The sequence below is a fragment of the Dromaius novaehollandiae genome, chromosome 6, assembly GCF_036370855.1.
Source record: "Dromaius novaehollandiae isolate bDroNov1 chromosome 6, bDroNov1.hap1, whole genome shotgun sequence".
NCBI classification, from domain to species: domain Eukaryota; kingdom Metazoa; phylum Chordata; class Aves; order Casuariiformes; family Dromaiidae; genus Dromaius; species Dromaius novaehollandiae.
Genome location: NC_088103.1, coordinates 32,883,857 through 32,910,822, shown reverse-complemented (window position 1 = coordinate 32,910,822; position 26,966 = coordinate 32,883,857). Strand labels below are relative to the sequence as shown.

Below are 26,966 nucleotides of genomic sequence, written 5' to 3'. Positions count from 1 at the left end.
AGGAACGATCCCATGCCATCTCCAGCATCACATTTCTCACGGTTATTCACCTTTCTCAATTCAAGTCACTCCCCATAACCCAGAAGTTCACTTACCTCTCAAAGTCCCAGATTCTCAGAGGGGAGGTGTGTCCGCAGCAGGCTGTCCCTGTCACAAATGAGCTGTAAACAAAACAAAACAAACAACTTACAAGTCTTCAAATCCTCGTGCTCTGAAGAGAGGCATGCAGCAAAGGGGAGAGGTGCTTCCGAGCTGTCTTAGTAGTTGGCCTGAACTTCTCAGCAGGCTATGACTGCTGAGAATCGGCACAAAACATGGATATATCTGTGTGTGGAGGGAATGCCTACAACAGGAACAGCTGCACTTGCAGTGACACTTTCAGAGCAGCTAGCACAGTACTCAGGACATTTCATATCCTGTCAGTGAAACCATAAGCTGCTGAGAGACCCCATGGAAAACTTGCTGTTAACTTTCTATTTCATGTCTTGCTTCTGTGTGCTGGCAAATTCCCAGCACAATCATGAACAGGCTGCAGCATCACAGGCCTAACAAACCATAGAATGATGCAAATTGGAAGGAACCTCTAGAGGTCTCCAGTCCATCCTGCTCAAAGCAGGGCCAGTTTTAAAGTTGGATCTAGTTGCCCTGCACAGTGCTTAAGCACTCTCTACTAGAGCCACCACAGCATAACTCTCTTGCAACAATATTTGACTCAGTTCACACTTTCCAGCAGGGTCCATTCCAAAATCTTCTTTGGCAATATTGTGTCTCTGCTACATGTGCTGGCTCCAGAAGTCACCTGATATCCATTGGCCTTAAACTAGTTGATAAGAACTAACCCTTAAACTCAAGCAGCAGGAGTACTTGGGTGCTGCAGCTCTCCACACCACGCTGCTTGGTTTGTGCCAGCTTCCTATACTCGGTCCGAACAAGAGAAACCAATCCACACAAAGATTTCTAAGTAAGCTATAAATGACCTCTCACAAAGCAACATTTATTGCAGCTACTGAAAATAAAATGCCAAAACTATGTTTAAATCATTGCAACAAGGATAGCACAAATGCAGGAAACAGTCACTACTTTAAATACAGGCTGGCTCTATGCTTTGCCTAAACATCTTTCGCAGCGTGACATAGGGGCTGGCAGCTGAAAGAGGAAAGCAAAATAAGAAAACATGCCATGTCCATAAAAATAGCAAATTTTTAAACATTCCTTTGATCCTCTACAGCACTCTTCTTTTGAAGGTCAGAAGGTGTCTCGAAGGCTTTAATGCATAGGGAATGGATTCTTGTAATCTCAACTTCTGTTAGAAGTACTACCACCGGTGTCACAAAGTACTCCAGCAGTGAAGGCGTGAACACACACTCAACTTAAAGCCACAGAAGAGCCTTGCAGAAGCAGGGCCAGAACTCAAGGCTCTTTCTAGTCCTAGCTCCGTGTTTGAGCTCAGCAATCATTTTCCCCAAATCATAAGACTGAAGCAACATTGCCAAGTATACTAAGCAAGAGAGGCAGGCAGCTATCACCAAACTATCCCAAAGAGCTACAGGAACCAAGGAAGAGCCACAGCTACCAAAAGCTCTCTTTTTCCTGATTATATCCCTCCTCCCCAAGCACATGTACCTGGAGGCATCCACACAAGTACCACAACCCTTAGCTGCCATTTAGGGATGGACTGGGCCTGCAGCACCAAGCCAGAGCTATTTCAGATAGCCTCCAACCAGGCTGCCTCACACGCAAAATCCGAGATTCACCGACAGTGCACATGCAACAGGCTCAACACACCTGCAGCACAGGGCTCCCTGCAAATATGCTGCACGAGTGCAAACATGTACCCTTCCCCACGGGAGTCTCTGACCAAAACCCGAGAGTCCAAGGGAAAGCCGCTTTGAAAGCTGATTCCCATTTCTGTGCAACAGCCACAAGGGCCAATTAAGAAAGCATGCAGCATTTTGCATTTAGACACAGGGTTTCTGCTCAGTACCTGCCTTCCCTCCACCACTGTGCAGAACGAGAGGGAGCACTATCTGTTTGCCAGTGACTCCCATCTCAGGGGAGACGGGCAAAAAGGACTCGCTCTGACAGATCGCCAGTCAGACCTCATGTCTGGAAAGCAGCACTTTGGTCAGGGAATCCCTCAACTACAAAGCTAGGTGTTGGGTTCTGTCCCTCCCTCCCCAAACATAATCCATTAATAACTACTAAAGCCAATTACTGTGGTTAGAAACATAATAGCAGCCAGGGAGCCAGTCAAGCAGGCAATTGGGTGCTTAAGATTTTTCTTTTGGGGGGACAAGCTGACTCTGTCCCAGCAGAGAACGCCCCACATGGGAGACGGGCCCCTTTGTGCAGAAGTATGCAGCAAGGCTTTGATGGTTGCCACAGGTCTAAATTAGCATGGAGGCACACCAACAGGGAGAAAAAGGTGGGAGGAACAGCAAGGTCTAATCTCTGCTCATGCTGTCAGTTCTGGACTTCAGATTCCCCTCCTCAGTCCTCATCCCCCACCCCTCCAAAAACTAGAGCATTAAATGAAGAGATCTTTCTCTGGCATCACATACAGGCCTTGGGGCCACAAACAAGTCTCTTCTGGGTAAAGCCGACCCTGTTCAGTCAACAGGAATTTTGTCTCATACTTTAGCAGGATCAGGTTTGCAGGCCTTATCTTTAACAGGCTGGAGCCCATTAGCAAGCAAAGATAAGACTTCTCCCAGAAAAGCAGGGCACCTTCAGTGCTAGCATGGGAGAGCAGGATTCACAAGGCACGCACAAGGAAGCGGTGCCTGCGAGAGACTGCCAAACCTGAGAACGAACAGAATTTAAAGGCTGGATTCCCAGGGGATGACACAGGGCCCCTCACCTCGAGTCTGGTCTGCAGACAGACAGCTTCAGCCCTTGAGCCTGTTGTGACTGGGCACCTTGCAGAGGTGCCAATTTCACTCCAAGAAAAAGGGCAACACACACCAGCCTTGGTAGGTGTGAAACAACATGTACATTGGCACTAAACATATAAAATTTAGCTTCAAAATATCTTCCAGAGGTATATGCACAGGACAGCATTAAGACTTACTGGCTCACTAGCTTAGTAAGTGTTACTTATTTTGCCTACCAATGCTTTCAAGAGTCAGAGACTGAGGAGAGACTAGACTGGGAAGAGAAAAGCACAAGATGCCCTACATAAGTTAGTGCAGGTATGACTTGCCTCTCTGAAGTATGTATGATACTACTGATACACACAGACACTGACTGGATGGATCTAAGTGGTACATAAAAACTGCTACATTAGGTCCAAGCTTCAGATGGGCTTGGAGATACAGAGCTTCTTTCCCCACTAAGTCTTCTCCTGCCCTGTGAAAGCTGCTGGGCACCAGGACTATGAGCTCCTTCCAAGAGGCTCCTCTGAATGGAAGATAAGCAGCACTGCAAGGCTACCACAGCTGGGTATGTCATCTTGACAGGGATTCCCTGGGAGGTAAAAGCAACAAGCAAGCCAATGTAGCATTTCTACCTCTGCTGTGCCAGGAAGGCTGGGACTTTGCAGAGCACGTGGACACACATCTTTCATGCTCAGCCTGCTTTTGCTGCCCAAAGCAAGGCATTTTCCATCCATCTGAGATTCTGACATTCTTCTTCCCATTTGAAACTCTCTCCTGGGGCGGGGGAGGGAAAGCCTTCTCCATGCCACAGAAAAGACATCCCATTAGAGATCATCCCCCTCAACAGGAGCTGAGCCAGGGGATATGAGAGAGCGTGCATATTTTGGCAGCGCTGTTGGAAGAAACACAAGAACTCTGCATCTGAACTGACTTGTGGCCATTACAGATCCCATGGCATTTCTGGCAACAGCAGCAGTGCGCTGGCTACAGTCCAGTGGGGATGACCCCATCCCTGCTCTCAAAATGCTGACCCCTCGGTTTCACCCCATCTGTAGCCTCCCCCTTTACGCCATCCTGGACAGAGCACTGCCAGATATGGCTGCTGGGAAGAGATAGCTGCACATGGGTCTTTTCCAAGAGATGCTGTTTGTCATGAGGCTTGGAAATGGTCTCAACGCCAGAGATGCAAATCCTGCTGCACAATACGTACCTTCCTCACTGTCAGCCCAGCCTTCGGAGCAAACGTTGGCTGAGCTGGCGATTCTGGCTATGTAAAGCCATTGAAGGCACCTGGGTGAAACAGGCCCTTTCTAACCTCTTCTCTCTAAACTTTCACCATGCCTCAGGCTTATGTCCTTGCCCCATACTGTAAACAGATTGCTTCCCAAGTCCCGTTCTGCTCTTTGGGGAGTTCGAGTCCAGAATCTGCTTGACACGTGCAAGAGCCTGTTCCTTCCTCCCTCACGCGCTCCCCCGCCCCCTGGAATTGGACATCGTTGTTCCATTTTGGAGACTATTATATACGGAGACTCATCGGACCGGGAAACAAAGAAGTTATTACTTGACAGAGCCCTGCAGCTGGGAATGTGGAAGGCGGGGGGGAGAAAAGGGGGAGCACCCAGGGAGACAGGACGGGGGAGCTGCAGTAGCATCATGAAAGCAATCAACAGAAAGGATAGCGTGAAGATGGGAAACTTTTTTTTTGTTAAGAAGTCTCAAGCGGAGTAAGAAAAGAAGGAGAAGAGGAAGCAAGTCCCAAACGAAGAGCAGAGAAGAAGAGGAGAGAAGGCAGTTGATGCTGACAGTGCCGCGGGTTAAGCACACGGGTCTGTGGGTTTGTGTAGCCTTTGATTCAGCACTGACACGCTTTGGCAAGGCAGGCCACCGGAGCTGTCAAATCCTTCACCAACGTGCCCATCAATTGTATTCAGCTCTCCCCGACCCGCACTGGCATTTTAATTACTGTTGGGTAAACTAATTTGTACAAATGAAGGCAACTCTGCCTAATAGAATATGCAAGCTCTCTGACCTCTGACAGGCAATGACACAAGATACAAAGGAGGCAGAGGAAGGCTTTTTATCAGAGCCTTATTACTCTCTATTACTCCAATTAGTTAAGCTCCAGTGCTCCTAACTGGGGGAAAAAATTGCAATTAAATCAATTTTTGATGGGCTGAAAGTGGGTTACCGAACCGCCCTGCCTGTGAAACACTGATATTATAGCAGCAAAGGTCAAAGTCTTTGTCGGCACCTGTGGGGCCCCCACCTCCCCTCTCTAAGCCCCTCTGTGCCCCCCCAACACACACACGCAGCCCGCTAAGGCGAATCATTAGAACATGTCATGTCTTATCGTGGCCGCCACCATCCTGCTAACCTCATCAGTTGACATCATTACGGAAGGCAACTCCTCCAGCATGAATACAGTGCTAAGGTCACACAAACTTGATGGAGCCCCTGCTGAAGAGCCCAGGAGGCTGGGGAGCAGATGCAACAGTAACAACATTGTGAAGGGAAAAGGAGGGGGGCAGAAAACTCGCTGCCGTGAGTTTCAGCACCTCTAGCACGAAGCTTCTCCAGCAGCCCAGATGCACACAAAGGGAGAGACACAGAGACAGCACATGGAAGCAGGTGCTCTTTCCCCAGTGGCAAGTTACTTGTGAAGGGAGAAGAAAAAAAAAGGAGGGGGGTTGGGGGGGAAGACAGAAAAAAGACAACATCACTTCAGCATTTCCTTCTCCACAAAGAAGCAGGCACCACTGACAAAAAAGGTCCCACATGCCTTTGATTCAGGCAGTGCCGGACAAAGCCAGGATCGGGTGGGCAGGCAGGACTGGTGCCTTCCCTTCACATCCCTGGAGGGCACGCTGCTCCAGACAGATTGCTTTAGTCCTACTTTGCTCCTCTTGCAGGAGGACCAGAGTACCAAATCAAGCACCTTCGGTATCAAGGCAGAGGGGTTATACAGTGCCAGCTCAGTAACTGCAAACTAAACAAATACATAGGCATGTGCCAGCTGGACTACATGTACAAGCACATTTCTGTGGATCTGCTTATGGAAACCAAGCTGCAAGCATTTAATCTTGATCCTGCAGGGAAACCAGGGCTGAGACCAACCACATGGACTGGGGTCTAATCCATGTCATAAGCAACAGCAACCTTGGGCAGTTCTGCTTTTGCAAGGTCACCATTCAGGTAGAGAACTCCCCTACAGCTCAACGTTATGTTCAGCGGGCACATCATCTGTGCTTTAAACCTCAAAGGTTACCCCTACTGTTTTAAGGCTACAGTCCTCTTCTCCAAAGCCACCAACAGACAACATCCTAACCAAAGAGGAACTGTGCTCTATGAGCAAGCAGCAGACCACCCAGAACCAGGGTACAAAACTGGAACACAATGCAAGTCCATGGGATCTGGCCGAGAATAGCATCCATAGGAAATTGAACAGTCCCTGGTGCTGATCACGCTCTCTCCTCTACAAGCAAAACCTTGCCAAGCTTCCCCCCACCTTTTCCCCAATGTCTTCTAACACCATAGAGCGCTCTCTAAAACTCCAAAATAAAGCTATTGCCAAGGCAACATAGGAAGCACTCATATGCAGTAGGAGAGACAGTACAGAACTACAACATCTAAAATACTGATTAGACAACATTTTCTTAAGTGAGCATTCCTTTTAAACAGGAAAGTGAAACTATGTGCAGGAAAACAAAGAAAAGAATTAGATCACTGTGGAACATACAGTATCTCAAAGGCCAAAATATCCCACAGAACCAGTAGTGGGGCTGTTCACCCCCACTGTAACTTCCCAGGTCTACAGAGTTCCTTTTTCAGTAGAAGACAGGTTGAAATATATTTAAGAGAATGAAGGCAGGAGAGACAGACACAAAAAGTCAAGAAGAGTCCCTAAAGACACTAAAGATTGGCCAGATTAGTCAGCCAGATGTGACGGCCCCAAGAAAAGAGGGTATTTCCAGCCTCCTTTGTTACTGAAGGAAGTCACTAGAGGTCTCATTCTGTCCTCCCCGAAGCTGGGAAGAATTTGCCATTGGGGAACCACTCCTTTATTGTTCTCGCTTCCAACAGTACAGCCTCATCAAACACATCAAAAGGAACAGAGCAAAGTGACTAAAATCAGCTTCAGTTTGCCTCTCACTCTGCACCCAAGCCCAGCAAGGTCCCTTGCCTCAGCAGGCTTCTTTGTCAGCTCTCTAATGAAAGCCTTTTTGTCCTACTTCCAGAGCACCATCAGCATCCAGACCAAGACGACAGCCCTCTGGTCAGGAGCACCTGAAATCCCACCAAAAGGAATATCAGCATGTAAGGCAGTCACGCCATCAGCATGTAAGGCAATTGCACATGTAAGGCAATTGCACCAAAAGTCTGGCCACTGTTAATGGGCCAAAAATCACTACTCTGTAGAATCGTGAGTGTGGCAAATGGAGGTCTGTTTAGAAGATAGGACTGGAAAAGCTGCAGAGGCTGATGGCACATGATGCAACCATTTACTGCAGCCCTGCAATATCGCTCTGACTTCTGGCTCCAGACTACGTCTTTCCATATTCCTCAATCCTCAAGGGCTCTCCTGTCCTTCCAGTCCCCAGTCCCATATGCCATACTCCTCCCACATCCGGCCATGCAATGCTTCAGCTCTGGACCTTCAGGGTTTCATCTTCAGTGCAAAGAAAAGAGGACAAGGTGCATCAAACTCTGACCTATACATTTTCTATTTGCATCATTGGCTGCTCTTCTAGGCTCATGGATATCAACATTGCACTTTTTTAAAGCCTTGTTTCAAGAGCCTGCTGGTGGCTGGGCGTTCTCTGGTCCCTGTACTATTCATCCAGACTCAGCATGAAAGAGAGCTTGGGTTCTCTTCCACGGTGCTCCAGAGCTGAGCTTACATCTGGGCCCAACTGCTTGCTTGCATGTACAATTGGTCTGTATTTAGACTTGATAACAAGACTAAGCTCACTTGAGCAAGCAGAGACCCATTGCAGCACAGCCTCATCTTTGTTCAGCAGTGAATAACATTGCAAAAGAGAACCTGTAGCTGGAAGCAAATGACCAGGCTTGTTCCACAAACAGACTGGCGAGTGTTGGCACATTCGCTGTTGCTTTCTTCAGCCTCGTGCTCTGCAGCATATCCCAAGGCATCAGCCAGCTCAGGGTTGAACTGCGCTCCCTGACACGCGTCATAAATTGCACACAGAAAAGCTACAGAAGAACTCTGCCCTGTCCCCAGCGACGCTCCATCAGGGACTCAGCACAGAAGAGAAAAAAAAAAAAATGCATAAAGACTGCATGAATGCCTCACCATTTACAACCACTGCCGATCCAAAAGTAAGTGCCGTGCTCTGTCAAGGAGCACTGGTGACACAGGCACAGAGAGACAAGCTAATAACTTACTCACATGCTGCCTCCGATGCCAGGTGGACAACTGGAAAGTGGTCCCCAGGAAGGAGGCATTTGCATTTTGTACTGAAGAGCGCTGTTGCACACGCTGGGTTGAAACAGAAGTCTCACATCTGAGGCAGAACACGTGCATTTGAGAGCAGAAATGCTCACATCGTTTTCTCCTGTTTCATTTACTGCACGTGTCAGGGTAGAGGGAAGTTCAGCTTCACTTCTCCAACCCTCTCACTTGGCCTCTAGCTTCAGGTCCTGCTCCAAACTTCAGAGACCCACAGACTGGAGGACAGAATAAATGCTTTTTTATCCCTAGCAGCCCAATTCGCACCCTGGTAGAGGAAGCATCTCTCCTCTAACAAGCTGATTAGCAGGCACGCAATCTAGATACCTCCACCCTGTGTTCATTGCTTTGCTGTCTCACCCTCCATCATCTGTCCAAGTAATGTCGTATCCCTGCCCACTGTCCGTTATTTCATGAGCCCGGCAGCAGGTTCATTTTGTGAAAACAGGCAACAGAGTACAGAACACACACTGCATTTGTTCTTCTGTGAAGAAAACCTGAGCTCAATGATATTAAGACAGAGAATCCACACAAGAGAGACACACACAGAGCTTTTTTCACATGGGGGTATCCAACTGGAAAATACTCTTTATTAGACACTCAGGTGTCTACTCAGACAGCCCTGTGAGTATCAGGTCTGTTCTGTAGCTAAATACCACCCTCCTTTCCCCAGTACCCTACCTCACACATGGCTTTGAGGAAGAGAAAAGTGTCCAGGACATGACCGCACTCCAATTACCTCTAAAAGAGGATTGGAGGTCCTGGGTGAACCCTTTAGATATTCCCATATACATAGGATATTCAGAAAACGCTTTCCACAGTGCTGCTGTCATTCTTCAGTTCCTCAAACAGAAATATCTTCATGGCTGCACAAGTATTGCTACTGGGTTGATGTTACCCCTGCTCTTTCATTAAAAGGAAAGGCTTGAAAACCCATGTTTAACAGCGTAAAATCCTTACTTCCACGGTATGTCCAGCACTCTTCCCCTTCCTCCCCCCCAGCCTCTGGGCTTGCCAGGCAGGGAGTGGTTGTTCTGCATAGAGATGTCTGTACAAGGACTCCCTGCATCCCTAGCCCTCTCCAGTCCCAATTTAATCACCAACTGATGCTCATGTTATGACAGGGAAAAACAGACTCCTTAACCAAAGAAGAAATGCCATCCAGTATGTAACTCAGGCACTGGTCTGAACAACATGTACCGAACATCATCAAGGGGACAGAAAGCCAGCACCACAACCATTTCTCCTATGCATGCTTACCAGGCCTTCCTGTGGACAGAGCTCCCTTTGCAGGCATTCACTGGGGTTACGTCTTGGAAGAATTGTAGATAAATGTAACGCTACTCAGAAAACACTTCTGAATCTAAATGCAGCATCATGTAACAGATACATTTCTCTGCTCCTACCACAAAAAGCCTCCTAAAGAATATCTGGGGACTCTATTGTGAACTCACCACCAAGTTGGTCCACAAGAGATGTTGGTTAAACACTAACTACTACAGTAGAGTTATTTCAGGTCCACAAGACAGGTTGGTAAACACCACTACAGTAGAGTTATTTCAGCTTTCACTCATCACTGGACCAAAACCTCATAGGACGTTTTTAATTCTCAGAAGCTATAACATTATAATGGCAAAAAAAGATGCTACCAAGGTTACATTTGTATTTTGAGGAGTTCAGATTTGGGTGGTTTTGTTTCTTTTTCTTTTGAAAGTGCAGGGAAATAACAACAGACAATATCTGGACTGCTTTAATTATGCTATGCATTTTTCCCTCCAACATCACTAGGACAATATCAGTCCTTTGCAACAATTTCATCCCACACTCTCCTCTTGCTCTCCTCTACAGAGCAGCTATTCAAACTCTTGCTGCCTACAGACTGGCAGAGACTCCTGCTAGGTGCCCATGGCACAGCAGGCTCTACCCCAGACTGCTGCACATGCCATCAGCAATACAGCACAAGGGCAGTGCAAGACTGCTTCATAAGATCTTCATCTTGAGCAAATACACCGGCTCTTTCTACCCAACTGAACAGGAGAATCAGGTGAAACTGTTGGCTGAGCAGCACAAGAACATGGTCCCCAGGATGAGATGCATGCAAAGGTATTAGACACCAGACACCATCTGCTTGTGGGATAAGGCAGGGCACCTATAGACCTTCAAGTATGTCCAGCAGATCTCCGAAGGCACCCATTTCTCACTCGCATGCACACTCACCTCCAGCCTTCACGTCCAGCACCTATCCCTGCCCAGCTGGGCTCAGCACCTTTATCCTTCCCCCTAGCCTTGATGGGGAGGACACCCTGAGCCTGACCCTCAGCCACTTCCCCAGATCCAACGGCTCCCTCAAGCTCAGTGCTCTGGGCCCACACACAGCCTTACACGCAGCTCTGAACTCCAGCCTTTGCTTTCTCAAAGCCTGCCCAGGTGTAAAGCTCCAGCGATTCCTTTTTCTTTGCCATTTTCCCTCCCTCCTCCCTCTCCCCCTGTCCCCACCAACACTTTCAGGCCACACAGTGAGCCGGGAGGTTGGAGTACATGAGGACCACTGCAGCAGTTGCGTTGTTTCATCTCCCCCCCCCCCACCCCAAAACAATTTCTAAGAGCCATTTCTTACCTTCCCTTCCCCTCCCCTCCGTGAAATGATTTCTGTTAATTGCCTGGTGGGAATCACTTATAGGTGGGGGAGATTCTCCCCCCACACACACACCCTGGCCCCTAATTGGCTTATTGAAGTTTTAACGGGGCTTTCACCTGGAGAAGCTGGTAATTATTCCCTTCATTCCCCTCTTGCTTGTACCTGTAGCTTCACACTCAGGGCCTGCCTGACTCCACGGGGGGGGGGCTTTGTTCCCTCTAACTACAGGCCCCACACAAATGGGCCCAGCAGCAGGAGAACGCAGCAAAGTGGTAATTTTCAGCCTGGCGTAATTAGCCAAGGTTCTTTCAGCCCAAACTGCTGAATGGGGAGGGGGCTGTCGGGGAGGGTGCACCATGTGGGAACGGCGGGATGGGGGCTGCTCTCAACAGGCGGACAAAGGCCTCTCGGGGGCTCCAATCTGGGGCGAGCGGGAGGAGGGGGCTGGAGCAGGATGGCCTGCCTGGCAGAGCCGGGACACGTTCAGCAGCAGGACACGCTCCGAGGAGGCCAGCTCATGACATGCATCTTTTCCCTAGCCCTTAGAACAGGGCAGCAGAGGATGTCAAAAGAAAAGGGTAAAGGAGAAAACAGATGCGGGAATGCACAGTAGGAGCATCTGAAGAGGTGAGCTGCAAGCACAGATTCTAGAAAGCTTCATATAACCTTCACTCCCAGAGCAGGATTTCTAGCAGCACCTTTGCACCGAGACTGGGAAAGGCACCAGGCTTGCAAACAGGACATCTCAGGTCGCAGATAGAATAGCAAGAACCAGGCCAAGGACAGAGTGATAACTCTTACTGTAGAGAAGGTCAAGGAAGACTTATTCACATCCTCCAACATCTGTCCAGAAGCTAGGCAACAAGCAGAGCTGGGAGGACAGCAACAGAGGCTCCAGGTTCTCTCTTTGCTGAGCCATTTCCTGCTAGCAAAACAAAACTGTTTTTCATAGTGCAGCCTCACTTATGCCAGCTCCCTCTTTACTACAAGTTTTGGGTTCTGCAGACCTTACTGAATAGCACTTGCCACATGTGGGTTGGCCAAACCACTTGGCTCCCAATGTATCACTCCTGCATTGTGCCAGACTGAAGCATCAGTTGTCTTACAAACCAGAAACCTGCACCCTGTTACTCAGGGCTTGTTATAGCTTAAGCTTTCTTTGAATTAGCACAGTTCCCTTTGGGATAGAAAGCTTTCTTTTAGTTGGTCAGGTTCCAGGGCTGTGGGCAAGTTACATCTACTCAGCTGATTTGGCGATCACAGCTCCAATGCATTGGGTCTCTCCATTTTTCTAGGAGGCCCAAACCCAATGAATTATTGTCTTCAAAATCTCATCTAATGTCCCTTATAACTGAAACATCCTACTGAAAAGCAAGAATTGCCCCAGTCTGAAAGCTTTTTCTGCAATGAAGAGCACAAGGTAAGCAGTCTCCAAGTCCAAAGGAGCCTTCTGCTTTCATCAGAGCACCAATTACACAGGACTGCCAAGCAAGCCACAGGAGATGATGTAGTCACAACACTCCTGCCAGCAAGGAAAGGAGATGTATAGAGACTCAATAAATAGCAAGAAGACAGGCAGCACAAACCCCTTGGGCACAGATTTGTAGTTTATGGGCCACCTAAAAGGGATATAGCTGTGACCCAACCCTGTGGCAGGTTGTTTGCAAACTGGAAAAGTTACAGGATTCCACCCCACAGTACTCTGGTTTCTCTTCAGATCATGTAAATCTTTCAGCTTTTACTGAAGATTTTCACAGAGAGCAATAATTCTGAATTTCAACCCAATATTTTGTGGTCTCACACAAGCTGCTTTAAGTACATGCTACAGGGATGAGTTCAGCTAGATACCGCATTCCCTCAGCTCACCTATACTCAAGGCTTCTTTCCTTAATAACAATTTTTGATGCTTTTGAACAACATATATTCTATGTGAAATTAACGCTAGTATCCAAGAACCAGAAACCAAGGATAAATATAAGCAGGCTCAAACTGACCAAGCCAATCTGAAGGCTAAGCAAGGAAGTATGGCAAACAATCCCCACACTCATGCAAAAAGATGTGCCATGTTGCCTATTCACATTTCTATCAGACTCTACAGTATCCGAGGTTTTTCTCCTCAAAACACTCCCTGGAGTAGGAGCAAGGGGAGATGTAAAAATTAAGTAAAGGTTTCACTTCTCATCGGTTTGGAGAAGAGTCTGAATACATGCCTATGTGTAGCAAATGCTTAAAGAACCATAATACAGAGGAAAACCTCTCCTATTTTAAGATCTCCTGTCTCTTCTTTAAGCTTCAGGATTGCCAATACTGATTGCAATATATTTTCAGACGTGGTGATTGGCAGAGTTTCCAGTAACAAGTATTCTTTTTTTTTAAAAAAAAAAAGCATCTATAATGAAAGCTTATCTAAACTTTTCCATTAGAACATATGACAGAAAATGACTTTTCAATAAGACAGCAATCTCGGCATGCCGGTGAGGTCAGGGGGAGGGGAGAATCCTTTCAGGTTTGCCAGAACAACTAAAACCCAAGAATGTTTCAGTTTAAAAGTAGGGGTGGGAGGGGAATCAGTTTTCCTGGTACCACAAGCCACGGCTTATTTTTATCTTTTTCCTTTTTTCACACATGTGCACTCACACCAAATTCAAAATTTCCCAATTCAGGACAATTTTGAAACAAGTGATCAGGATGGTAAGGAAGACCTCGCAACTAACTCCTAGTTTCATCATCGATCATCAGTGACCTTCCCATAAAAGGCAGCAGTTCTTACTCCACATAACGATGCAGAAGCAGGAGCTGTACTTGTTCAGGTTTACTGGGGGGGGGACACCCAATCACTTAAAAATAGTGCTTGACTTTCCTCCTCTGCTCTACAATATTCAAACAATTTCCTAATGAAGTCTAAATGAGTTATTCTTATCCAGTGGGGTGGGGGAAAAATAATGCTCAGAGGGTTTTAAGAAGGCAAAGACCAGGAAAGGTGAAAGGGGAGAAGCATGTGTATACACCACATGCCACACACAGAGGGATCCAGGACAGTGAGGCATGGAGACACAGGTGCTCTTGTGGAGGAGGCGAGCAAAGCCTCATCTGCGTTTAACTCAGCCATGAAATGACTGCTAGAGCTTTCCTGCTCTGATCACTGCAGCCCCGACACGGACACGCTCACAACAACCTCAGCTCACTTACCCTTGAAGCTCAAAGCAGCTTCCTGCTCCCTAGCTCCCTGCTCTCTGCAAAGTGATTTGCTTTGGGGTTTTCATGCTAAGAGCATTTGAAACACGTTAACCATTTGTCCCTAAGCAACCAAGATACTGAATGAAGTCTCTGCCCTCCATCTGCAGAATCAGGGCATGTTTGGCTACAAGCAAGCACCAGAGTGAGAAATAAAACCTGCCAGTCAGGCCAGAAAGGACAGTCCCAGCCCTGTATGCAGAGAGAGACAGCCAAGATTTCATTAAACAGCTGATCTGACAAGGCACATCTAAGGCACAGCGATGCTTAGTGGAGACCACTTTCCACACAGCTCCTGAACTACCCAAAAACCCACTGAGCAAGTTTTGCAGCAGCCAGAGCTCAAACCATCCTGACATCCTTACGTGATAAAAACCCAAGTTCACAACACAAGGATAGGTACTTCTTCAGTATCAATACCTGTAGTCACAGGCTGGGCAGCAAGGCAGGCCAAGATCTGGTGAATTCAGGTGATAACTGAAATTAGCCAGATGAAGATAGCAAAAGGATTAGGCAAAACAGGCAGCAGAGACAGGGAAAGGATGAGGCAGGAAGACAAGGAACAGCTTATGATCATTCATGTCAATATACTGAAAAATAAAAATGGCACAGAAAATGGAGCAGGAGGGAAAGGATCATGCTGGAAGGTAACTGGAAGAAGCTCCTTCAGGCACACATTTCTCTTGAGTCTGAAATGCAACAGAAGATTCCCTAAAACACACCATCCTTTGATGTCAGGAAATACCTGACAAAGGGATATGAAGTATCCCACTCCCTCCTACCTTCGGTAGGTTGCTGTCTAGGTGAAGCAGAACAACTGCTATCATCAGTCCTCCAGCACTTCAAGGAATAGAAGTCTGGAAACTTTAGGTGCACAGGCAGCTTTGTGGGCAGGAGTGTGAAACCACAGTTTCCTCCTTTCCTGTCCATGTCCCCACCCCATTCCCATGCACTCTAGGAGTTTAGGAAGTCTCAGCCAGAAACAGAGTATTAAAAGAACCATTTTTACTTGGCCAGTCAAGCACCCAGATGAAGAAATGCCAAAACCAAGTTTGTTCGTTCATCCTCCACTCAACAGAGCACTATTAAAATGTCAGTGTTTGATTCTGCAGCAATCTGGAGTATCCCAGTCAAAGCTGTCACAGATCTTTACCGCGTGCAGGCAAGGGCTCCAGTTACATGACCATGAGTTCAGGTTAGGCTGCATCTCTGTGGACTGCAGTCACAGGCTGGACAGGGAGGAAATGGTAAGCTTACCATGTCTAAGGGATGCCTAAGGGATGTCCAAATGCAAACTCTAGCCAGGGAAACCCTAACCTCCTGAGCATTATAAGCTGGGAAGGAACAGCCAGGAAGAAACATTTCTGTGCTTATCTTGTTTCTCACCCTCTTCCCTAGAGGTCCACTACTGACCACTGCTGGAGACCAAATGCTGGACTGACTACGCATGGCCAGAAGAACATAAGAAATGCCCAACTTGGTCAGGCCATGGTCCCTCTGACTCACTGCTCTGTCTCCAGCAGTGGTAGTAACAGATGCTTGGGGGGGGGCATGCGGGGGCATGCAAGCCTGGCCACTTTCTCTGGTCTTTCTCTTCATACTGCCACAGTATCCACAATTGCCACATTAAGGATTTTAGAGGGCATACTCCCACCGAGTCCTTCTACTAACCATTACAGACCTGGTGTCCATGAATTTGCCAAATCCCTTTTTAACTGCTGATATCATCCACCTCCAAAACTCCCTGGGGCAGCAAGTTCTGCAAGTTCACTAAACTCTGCATGAAGAAATACTGTCTTTTGTCCATTCTCAACCAATCTCCCAGTAATTTCAGGTGTCCCTAGCTCTGATATTGCAGGATTTGGTTAAAGGCACCTCCACACTCAAGCTTGCCCACCACTCATTCTCCATGCTTCTTTCCAGGCCACTTTTACCAGAACAGCCTAACGGAGGCAACCAAATGTCAGCACATCAATAATTTCCGCAGAGTGCTTGACTTGGGACCAAACATGGGGGAAGACCACAAAAACAAGATATAAAGCAATTATAGCACCATTTGTTTGGTACAGAGAAGCATCCCTCTGCTGTACCTTGTCTTCAAGCACACGCATGACCTTGCTGATTCACTGCTCCCTTTGTCCTGAGACAAGTTAAACCGAATCAATTGCTCCCCAAGCTTTGAGGCTTCAAACACTGTCAGGGCCTTCTGGGCCAGCAGGGACTCATATCACTGGCTTTACTGCTAGTGATAGAAAGGCAATACAGCTCTGAAAACCATCAGGGTCTCACAGCAAGAGAAAACCCGTTACATCAGGCAGTCCTGCTGCATCCCTATCCCTTATTAAGTCTGTCTGGATGCACAAAGCAGGTCACCACATAAAGCACAGGTGCAAAACACAAGACAGCTGCACCAGGAGGAAAAGACCAAGCACAGCAAAAGTAGTAGTTGCTGCTCAGCACAGCTTAGTCTATAATTGCTTCCTCTGATCAGCTAATTTCTTAGTCTCCTTTTCTTCTCCCCCCTTTCCCCCCCCCCCCCCCCCCCCCGGGGGACAGATGACCACTAGACTTTTTTTCCCCTGAAGGAAACAAGCTGTTGGGTTCCAGTTTGCAATCCCCTATGCAGCCCCCACATTCATAAATCTCTGGGACTATCAATCACCTTGGTACAGATCTCTCTCCTCAAAGGAAATGGGCTCTCTCTCTTCATTAGCTGCCTGTGTCTACCAACCATAGCAGGGCCTCATTTCAAGTCCTCTTTGATGGACGGCTAGATTTAGAGGAACATGTACCTCAATCTCAAAGGAAAGAGGGCAAGGATTTACTAATTAGACAGGGCAAGGCACATTAAAGGCTGGATTTAATACCTGGCCCCAAATTAGCACTCCATCTGTGAAGTGTCAGGATGCCTGCAAAGCATGAGTATATGAGTATATCCCACATACAGGCACATGCGGGGAGGGTGAATGCAGCTTCATGAACCCACACCTCCTCTTTATAGCGAGAGGACTGCAACAGTTGTACTTGCTGCAGGTGGAAGGGAACGCAGAAGAGGCCTCATAGATCCTAGGTAACGAATAGTGGAGGACACAGCGACAACACTGCACAGAGAAGACAGACTTCCCAACCTGCCTTTCAGCCTGGAACGGTCTCGCACAGCTCTGCAAGGAGACCAGAGGCAACAGGGCCAAGGAAAAGGTCATAGCCATACACTTCTGTCCACATTTCCAGCGCCTGCCCCCACTCCCAGAGATGCATGATGCCACTTACCCAGGGAATGCTGAAGCTTAGGTGGGAGGCTCTCTGGAATATGCTTCATTTTAAAGAATATCAACACACCAGCCAGACTTGCAGCAACACATGTTCAGAAGGAGGCTTTCCCATTCCTCAGAGGATCCAGTCTTCCTTGAAGCCTGCCCATCTTCCCTTAGTCATTTGTTCTGCTCTAAGTTCCAGCCTCTCTGGTCCCTCAAAAGCAGAGGAGGGGGTAGGGAGGGAACTATTTCAGAAAGAAGTCTGCTAAACTGATTGACAGCCAAGTTGTTTTTGATGCATTTGCTCATACTGGACATCCTCGCGAGCACCTCTTGTGAGGCACTGAAATGGTTCTTCTCGCTGGGAATGGGGTGGAACACATCATCCTGATTTGTGCCAGAACTAACATGGGTGAAGCCCATCTCTGAGTCATGTTTTCATTTGTTAACAGTGCTTTTTCAGGCCTGAAGATATTCCTGTGGGCAGCACTATGCTCTGTGCCACATGCAGAAGGAACAGAGGGCCCTCACACTTGTGCTCTAGAAATTCAAAGCATGTTCAAAGCAGATCTTTACTCCAATATTCCACTATCAGAAAGCTCCCAAACCTGTCAAGCAGAACATTAGCTAAAGGCCTAAGATATACCAGGCCATGGCCAGAAGGTTTTGGTCCTGAGCACATTTGTGTGTGTAGGCTTAAACACCTCCACCAAAGGGGATGCTAAACCACTAGCTGGAGTGTGAGTGGAGTGGACATAAGAAGACTGGTCTATAAATGCAACTGTAGCTGAATAGCACCAAGCTTCCAGCTTGTCTCCTTCAGGCTTGACACTTCCAGGTACTTCAGCAAGGAGGTACACTAGAGTGGTCATAAGCTGTACAGCTGAATCAAGTAAATACTTCCGTACTCAGGGCTATGGGCAGACATTGCACATCCACAGGACTTCTGGCCCTAAAACATCAATGGTCTAACCTTACCTTATATTTACAGCGATACAGTCTGCTCCCACAAGCACAAAGTACAGCCTCTGTCAGGGTTTTACATGTGTGTAAGCAAGACCTGGTCCCTCAAAGCCTACAGATTTATAAGCTTTTGTACATAGGCAGACATTGATTCATTACTCAATGGGAACCTAAGAAGATACCAAAATTCAGCAGCAAGGTTAAGTCAGAGATTTACATTTGTCAATTCTATAAACTCATACCATCTGGAATCTCATCCTGGACATGCAGATAACAGACCCTGCCCAGGGTGAAGGGCAGTGCTGCTGCAAACACCCCTCCCGCTCCACAAGGAAAAACCTTCTGTGCAGACAGGACCCTTCCCTCAGCAGTTTCTTACAACCCACATTCCAATACTTACATAGGCCCTCTCCTGTGCTGGAAGAGGATACATTGTGTGCCATACCTGAAGCATGCCTGGCTTTTTTTTTTTTTTTTTCCTCCCCCCCTTTTTTCTTTCCTCTCCTTCCCCTACCTCCTCTCCTTCCCCAGTGAGCACTGACTGATAAATAATCCAATTCCTATTTGGAACAAAGAAACTGTTAACCCCTGCTCCTAATCCAGAGATCCTTCATAAGTTATTTCTGCTGCCCATTCATACATAAAAGTGTACACGTGTACAGAATCTTCTTGAATCCCTGTTTCTCAAGTTGGCACAAGCTGCCTGGACCACAAAGCCCTAGTGGAGCCATCAGACCTCTCCTGCTGGAACTTAGCTATTGCCCTGCCACAGACATCACAAAACTCCTGTTGGATACAACAGCTCTAATCAGAGGCAGGATCAGACAGACATGTCTTGAACAAGTGCTCTGCACATCATGGACTTGACATCCAGTTTAAGGCAGGCTTGAACTGATTCCACTGATCTCGGTTATAAAATATATAACCCTATGCTTTGGACAAACCAGTGCATTTTGGATACAGACTGTAAATTTGGTTTGGCAAGGACTAGTACCAGAAAGTTGCCAACACCTCCGGCTTCCTCTAGATTTTTCAGTTTTCTTCAGAAAAAGCAGGACGAACGCCCAACTTCACATGCACACAGTCATCATCTCCCGCTCTTAAGAGACAGAGAGCTAGTGTTTTGCTATCATTCTTCTCCCTGCAGCAGTCCAAAACCTTCACTCCAATAAATTCAGTCCTTTTCCAGTTCTCTTCCAAACATATTTTTACTTTTAGAAGTACCGGGGGCAGGAGGGAATCCCCTGAAGAGGCCCAGTACTTCCCTCCTTGTAATGAAACCCTGTAATGGAATGCCCTGCACTCCAATTAGGAAGAAATGCTAATTTTCTCCAGTTGAGCACCCCCTCTAGATGTATCTAATTTGTTTCACTGCTTTCATCTCTCCCCTCCATCGCATTTTCATTTAAAGGTTATGATCTGTTTGTGCCCTTCATGCCGCGCCCTGACAAGACACCCCTATGAGAGGTTGCAGGGGCCACGTAGTCCTTCCTAACCCCCTTCCCAAACAAAAACCGAAGCTTTTTTCCCTCCACTGCCTCTTTAAGAAATGCAGAAAGATGAAGGGGAGGGGCAGGGAACTGGGAAGACAATAATTAAAAATAAAAACTAAGCCCTCTTGCCAGTAGGGATGTTGGTTATGTTTCCAACAAACAGTTAAAAGACCTTTGCACCATGACAAACACCATTAAGACCAGTGCCAGGCCAACTGGGAGAAAAAAACATTACAGAGCTTTACTACTGCTGCAGATCCATTTTAGGAACAGCTGCCATGCAAGAACACCGTTTTGCAAAAGGTTTCAAGATATGTTTAAGTTTATGCTCATTGCAGGGCTAGGGAAATACATCCTCTCCCCAGTTGCCACAGAGATACTCTGGCGAAAAAGGACAAGGCAAGTCAGCTCAACTGAAGAGAAAGCACTTCCCACCCCACTCTGATGGGTTATGCCCTGTTCTGGGAGCCTGTGTTTTGATATGTTCTTCTGGGAGAGCAGGGGCTTGAGCTGGACAGTGTGGGCCTTGGGATAGCTCTTTGTAGCAGCCATAACTTTGGGCTGCCCTGGTTCTGGCTGGTTGGGGACAGGCATGTAAATGCTCATGAGCGTGCCAATCTGGACTGCATACCTGTCCAGAAGAGCTTTTTTCAAAAGCTATGGCTGTAGCACATGTGAGACAGACATCCAGATCACCATGCTGGTACCACACCACATGCCCTTAGACAACATATGGGCCATTTCACAAAAAAAAAAAAAAAAAAAAAAAAAAAAAAAAAAAAAAAAAACACCCACCCACCACACACACACACACCCCTATAGCCCTCATCCTACCTCTGTTTTCTCCTACAAGGCCTCTTTGCATCCCATCTCTCAATCCCCTTCTCTTGCTTACAGGCCTCAAGGCTAAGCTACAGCTGCAACAAAACATATCCAGAGCCAGCAGTAACTGGGAAGCAACGGGGCACTGTACTCTCAAATAAAACAGCATCCCTGGAGCTGAACTCAGGGTCTCCCCACATGCACAGGTTGCTCCTAGGCTGAGCCATTCATGCATGCCTTTTGTCCAGCTTCTGCCAGCTTTTGCATCAACTCTCTCCTTCAGTTCATGGCAGCTAGAAAGGAAGTCCCTGATCACCACACATCTGTTGTCAACACCCTACAAGCTGAAAGAGCCCAAACAGCTTCTTAGGGGGCAATGCAACCAAACAGACCCAGACCCAGACCAAGATGGAGCAGGAACTCGCGGGTTCCACTTGTGGCACAGCTTGCAACGACCTCTTCTCTTGGAAAGAGGAAAGGAGCAGCTGAATACACGGCACAGGCTGAGGGCTGATCAGCCTATTCTTGGACAATAAGACAGAGCTGGAAAAGTACTACAAGAATGTGCTTTTATTATTAATAGGCACTTTGCTAATACTGCGCCCAAGACAGCCAGCTCCCTCTCAGTCATTTCCTGCTGCAGCCACTGAATCTCGTCACTCAGAGCACTATATGCTCCATTACAAGCTATTTCCTCTGTAGATTTGCAATTGCTCCAAAGGCTTTTGCAGAAAGTTCTGATGACTCCCCCTCTTGCCCCCCTCCACAGCCCCGACTGCCTCACAACTGGACTTCATGGGACCACAGACAGGGAGTGGGTAGGAGGCACACAAAGATTTACTCTTTGGAGATACCACCCTTGCCCTTTCCTCCCCCCAGGCCCCTTCTCTATCTGGTCCATGCGAACAAACCCCGAGTGGGAAAGAGTGCTCAGAAGAGGCCTGCGTCTGGGCCAGCTGCCTTTCATCCAGAAGATGCCTCTTCCCGTTGGAAAATGCAAGCATTGTGTGAAAACATTTTAATATATTCATGCACATTCCTATAGTTCGCAGGAGCGAGCGGGTCCCAGCACCCTCCCCTCCCTGCCTTCCAAACGATTTTCATAGGCAGCAATGCACTGGGAATGCCACCTGTTTTCTCGGATGCCTGCGAGTATGTAAATTGTGGGAATATGCAGGCCAAGCGCTGCGGTTTTATTGTGCTGCAGAAAAGATTTTACTAATTACTTGCCTAAACTCCAAAGCAGTACGCCTGGGTTTTTTACAAAGCGGGAGAGTGAGGAAGGTGGGGGTGGGGGGGAAGAGGAGGAGGGGGAGAAAAAATAGAGAGAGAAAGAGAGAGAGTAAAGGGAAAGAGGGAGAAGGAGAGGGAGCGCAAGGGATGCATTTCAAAGTTTCTCTAGCAATTGGAGGGGGGGGGACTAGGCCCAATGTGAAATCATAGAGGTCAAAGGTGGGTCTCCCTCCCTTGTGAGAAAGTGGTGAATCAGGACGGTTTATCAAACGATCATTTTCTTTTGAAACTGGGAGGCAGCGGCTGGGACAATTCTGCAGATGTGCTTGATGAGTTCGGGACAAAAATGGGCCGCCTCCTCCCCCCCTCCCCCCTTTAAGGTCTCCCATCAGGGGATGCTTCTCCCTCCACTGCTTCCAAGACCCTCCCCTCCCTTCTTCAGTGGTCAGCTGAGACCCCCACCCACTGCTTGCCTTTGTATTCCTGGCCTTTGGACACACTGACAGGGCCCTTTATGAGACCCCAATCAAGACCCCCATGTCACAGGTACCTAGTAGAGATACCAGACCCTTTTCAAATGAGGAACAACAAGGAAAATATGCTGGTCCATTGTCCCAGCACGGCACCAAGGGAGATGAAAGGGACAGGCTGCTCCCTCTCCGCAGACCGCCTGCCAATCAACCCCAGTTATTAAGGTCACCATGTGGAAATTCTTTTGACCTGCACCTAATCAAAGATGCACCAGGGCCTTTTGAGACAACACGGGGGGAAGGTGGGAGGGCAGGAATCCGTACGGCCTCCCCACCCATAAATAGAGTGGAGCTGCCAAAGAGAATTTAGGAGGAGTTACCCCAGTTAGTGCCCAGGCACATTTGCCCTGGGTACCGCTGGGGCAGCCAAGTTAGACTCCACACTAGCATCCAGGCTCCAGAGAGCTTAAATTAAATGTCTTCCTTGATGAAAAGTTACAGACTGAGCAACGCTAGAAGTGGCTCAGAAGTCACGATTAAGGACCCTGTGTGACAAGTACTAAGCAACCTCTTCCCATTCCCAACAGCTTTAGTTTTCACATACACTGGGTTTCACAAACTGTGTTCAGCACCATGCGACACTGGGCCCTGAAGAGGAAGAGCCGGCTGGACACGAGTCTACGAACTTCCAAAAGCTGAAGCACCTGGAAGAAAGGATAGATGCTAGTGGTGTGCAGCAGACATCTCGAATCTCCCTTACATTATACAGGGTGAAGATACCAAGACGACATTGATGGCAATAGTTCTTGGGACTATAAAGAAAGCTCTCCCAAGAGAACAGTTAGGACGCACCTGCAGCGATACTGGACAGAGCAATCAGACTAGTAGAAAGTCACAAAAGTGTGGGTCAGATGGAAAACCAAGAAGTCCAATCCACTGCTGAGTTCCAGAGCACTTGGAATATGGATGACAGGATCATCTGCCCCTGAAAAGCTGTACTGTGTCACTTGCTGTCCAAAAGACATCAACACATGCTCAGTAACAGAACAGTTAGACATAATACTTCAACCCGACAACAGTGACGCAGGAGCTGACAGACTGCAGTCTGTGGTAGTTTACACAAAAAGGCCTAAAACCCCCTACCCTGTAACAGAAGCAATGTTCAGTCTATGTAGGAAGCTTCCACAAGTGCATGATTTTGAATGAGGTCCTTCAGAAGAGCCACATACTACAAAGCATGACCACCACCAAACACATGCAGGAACAATCTCGAAGAAACAGGAACTTCTGCTATTCTTTCCTATGCACCACACCTACCAGCATGCAGGGAATACCCTTCCCAATCCCACTGCCAGCTTGCTGCTCTCATCCAGTTGGCACTCTTCAAAGCCTTCCCAGACCAAGCTGTCGGGGAAAGGCAAGCAAACTCAGGGAGGTGGAGGAAGGAAGACGTGAGCAGTGGGGGAGTCACGACAACAAAACTGCAACTGTCACTACGCTAAACACTTTGCTCATATGCTGGGTCATTTTCCTCCACCTTCTGTCTGCTTTTTGCTCATGAAAGACACCAGTTCAGTTTTACTCAGAGTCCCCCAACTCCTGTCAGATTCCAGAAGAGCTTTGGGACAGAGACTGTATTTTCACACGTGTTTACATAAGTCATTGCCACTAAATTCTAACCCAGAAGTTAGCTAGTGGGTTCCTAAAACTGTCTCCTTATTCTTTGGCTCTTACAAAATTGCTGAAGCAGGTGAAAGTTTTTTCTTCTAGATGTTAAACTATCTCCTATACCATAAGTTACTTAGCTACAGCAATACATGGCCTGGTTTAGGTTATCATAAGCCAAGATCAAAACTGGCACTGTCGACCAGCTGCCTCCTCTACGGTAAGCTGCAGCACCCAGAGCGGACATGACTTCAGTGCTGTAGCACAGAAGATGGAGGTGAGGTCCTTTCTTCTGGGCAATATCCTCCACCATCTCCCTCCTTTCAAATGCGAATGGCAGGCTAAGGATGAGCCTCCTGCTGTCCTCAGAGTGAATCAACACTCCTTGAGAGAGGTGAGGCTGCTATCTTAGGACACTGCAGCTTGACTTCCCACCTCAGGGCAAGAGCTGCATCCTCTGAATGACACCTCCAGCCACATCTTGGAGGACTGACAGTAGAAGCTGAGCCTGGTTAGAGGCATCCACACCTGGGGCTCTTACCTTGCAAGAAAGGTCCATCCCTCTGTCTCTCCCCATCCCCAAAAGCAACCCTTTGAAAGGCAGGGGAGGGAACAGACACCACTCTAATTATGCCAGGTTTCAACTCCTACACTCCTGCCCATCCACCTCTGCAGTCAGTGTCTGATTCTCTTTGAACCTCTGGTACAGCTTGTCAGGTTGCTGCCCTCCCCAGAGAAGATCAGAAAAAAAATAGGGCAATGATTACTATTGTACACTGATTTGTAAACTGGAGAAAGAAAGAGAGAGAACACGAACAGCCTCCATGTGTAAGGCTATGAAAGGGCAGCGACTCTGAAGCTGCCTGAAAAACAAACCCTTAATTTAAATGTTAATGAAAGTGCTGAAGAGACATCAGAGGCTTTAGTTTCTCTATTAGGAGCAGAATCACCAGGTCTAGAATTTATGACCCCCTTCGCCTCCCCTCTACCCCTCTCTGCTCCATCAAGCCAGAGAAGTTGGGTGGGGGGGGGGGAGCACTAACTTTAACATTAACTCCACACTTCCACCCTGGGATGCAATTGCTAAATTATCTGTCGGCAGGACACTGATCAAAGGTGGAAAAACAAAGGCACACTGCACAGCCCAGCAAAGGTAAACAGCAGCCAAGGTCTGCTGAAGTTACCTTCTCCCCCGGCAAGTTTAAAAAGCAAAGAAAAAACGATCATGAACTGGAAATAGAAACCTCAAGACACAAGGCTGCCAGCCCCCTCCTAGACTAAGTTTCTTCTGTCATATCGATTAAACAGACACAGTTTCTCCTGTGCAAACCAAGCAGCCCAAGAAAGATGCTTCCCCCAAGCTTCCTGAGGCAGACTTTCCCTCAAGCAAGGGGAAAGATGAGAAAAAATTGCAGAGGAAAAAAAAAAGCCTCAATATGCAACATGGCTTCACTGGATTAGAAACAGATGTTTGGGATTTAATTCAGTTAGCTACTGCCTACCAGAACCTCAGCCCACCTGCCCACAACCACTAGCAACCCAATTCACATAGCTATAGAAAATATATGTATATCACAGAGCTATACATTAGAGTTCTGCCCAAAAGTGACAAGGAGGGAGCATGCCATTAGCCAGGTGAGGTATGACGGGCAAAGTAAAGAAACTGAAGAAAAGTTGCACAGTTTGTGGACCTATGGCAGCATTCACATGGGTGTTTGTTTCTAAGAAAGAGGGAAAAGACACACATGTTGATGTGTTCACCCATGGGAAGAGAACATAGGAGAACCACTGTTGCACAATTAAGGTGGCAAAACAAACTTCTTCCTCCCAACATCAAGGGAGCAGTCAGGGCACGTGGATAAGACACGGGTGTCATTCTAGCTCCAGAGGGGAGAAACTGGAAAGAGAAACTGCTACTCATTTCCTGCTCTTCAGCTTTGGGTTGAAAGAGAGCACCAAGTCAGACACGACTATTGCATACATCTAGAAAAGTGTATCCAGATACCTCTCTGAAGTCAGTGAGAGACGGTAGTTAACACACCTCTAACTCTGCAAACCCACCCTGGGACCTCACAGTCAAGCAGGGTTCTTCCTGCCCCTACTCAAGGAACAGCTGCAAGTCAGAGTCTCCTCTCAATTATTCAAACCAACCAGGCTCTGCAGAAATCCCAAAGGACAGCAGAGCTATTGCTGCCTGCTATTTTGCTGGCAATGCACAAAGCAGAATAAAACTCCGTTCCTCCTCCCATATCATAGCAGATTCAGAGAGGTTAACTGTACAAAGCTAGGTCAAAACAGAACACCGCTACAGCCAACAGCTCATTTTCATGTGCAGTAGGGGATGTCTGCTGATAAAAGTGGAGCAACAAGACAGGGAGGTGGGAGGGGAGGGAATATTATCACGGACTTCAACTGCTGCACATTATGGCTCCAAAATGTACAGTTAAAATTACTGCAAAGTTGCTCCAACTCAAGTGAGTTGCCTTGCCTTAATGCAATCTACAAATCAGATTGTTTCACTTTCACAAAAAACTTCCAAACAGCCATTAAAAAGCAGCCTCCAAAATTAATCATTTTGATTATTCCCAGTGGAGGAAAAAAAAAAAAAAAAAAAAAAAAAAAAAAAAAAAAAAAGAAGCCCATACAGTCATGGTACCTGTGAATAACTCCCCTGCTTCCTTCCTTCCTTTCCCCAGCAAGTCTTGCCTATGTTTTACTGTTTGCCTGAAGTTGTCCGCAGGGGCAGAGGTCTCCCAGATATTACACCCCCATAATCTCCCATGGAAGCGGCAACTAAGTTAACAGAGATTCAACTAGCATCTAAAAAGACAGGAGTCGAGTCTCAATCACA

At 47.4% G+C, this 26,966-nt stretch overlaps 1 protein-coding gene across 4 annotated transcripts in view; it reads right to left on the bottom strand.

The window, feature by feature from the left end:
- FBXW4 (F-box and WD repeat domain containing 4) overlaps positions 1-26,966 on the bottom strand; it is a 65,322-nt gene that overhangs the window by 15,969 nt on the left and 22,387 nt on the right. For 3 of the 4 annotated variants that reach the window (XR_010389744.1, XM_026102931.2, XM_064514136.1), the window contains exon 6: positions 96-161. The exons of the other annotated variant lie outside the window; for it this stretch is intronic. Coding sequence is in view for 2 of the 3 variants with exons in the window: in XM_026102931.2 (XP_025958716.1) it covers positions 96-161 (66 nt within the window). In the remaining variant the exon portion in view is untranslated. The remainder of the gene's footprint in view (positions 1-95; positions 162-26,966) is intronic. 4 annotated transcript variants of the gene reach the window in all.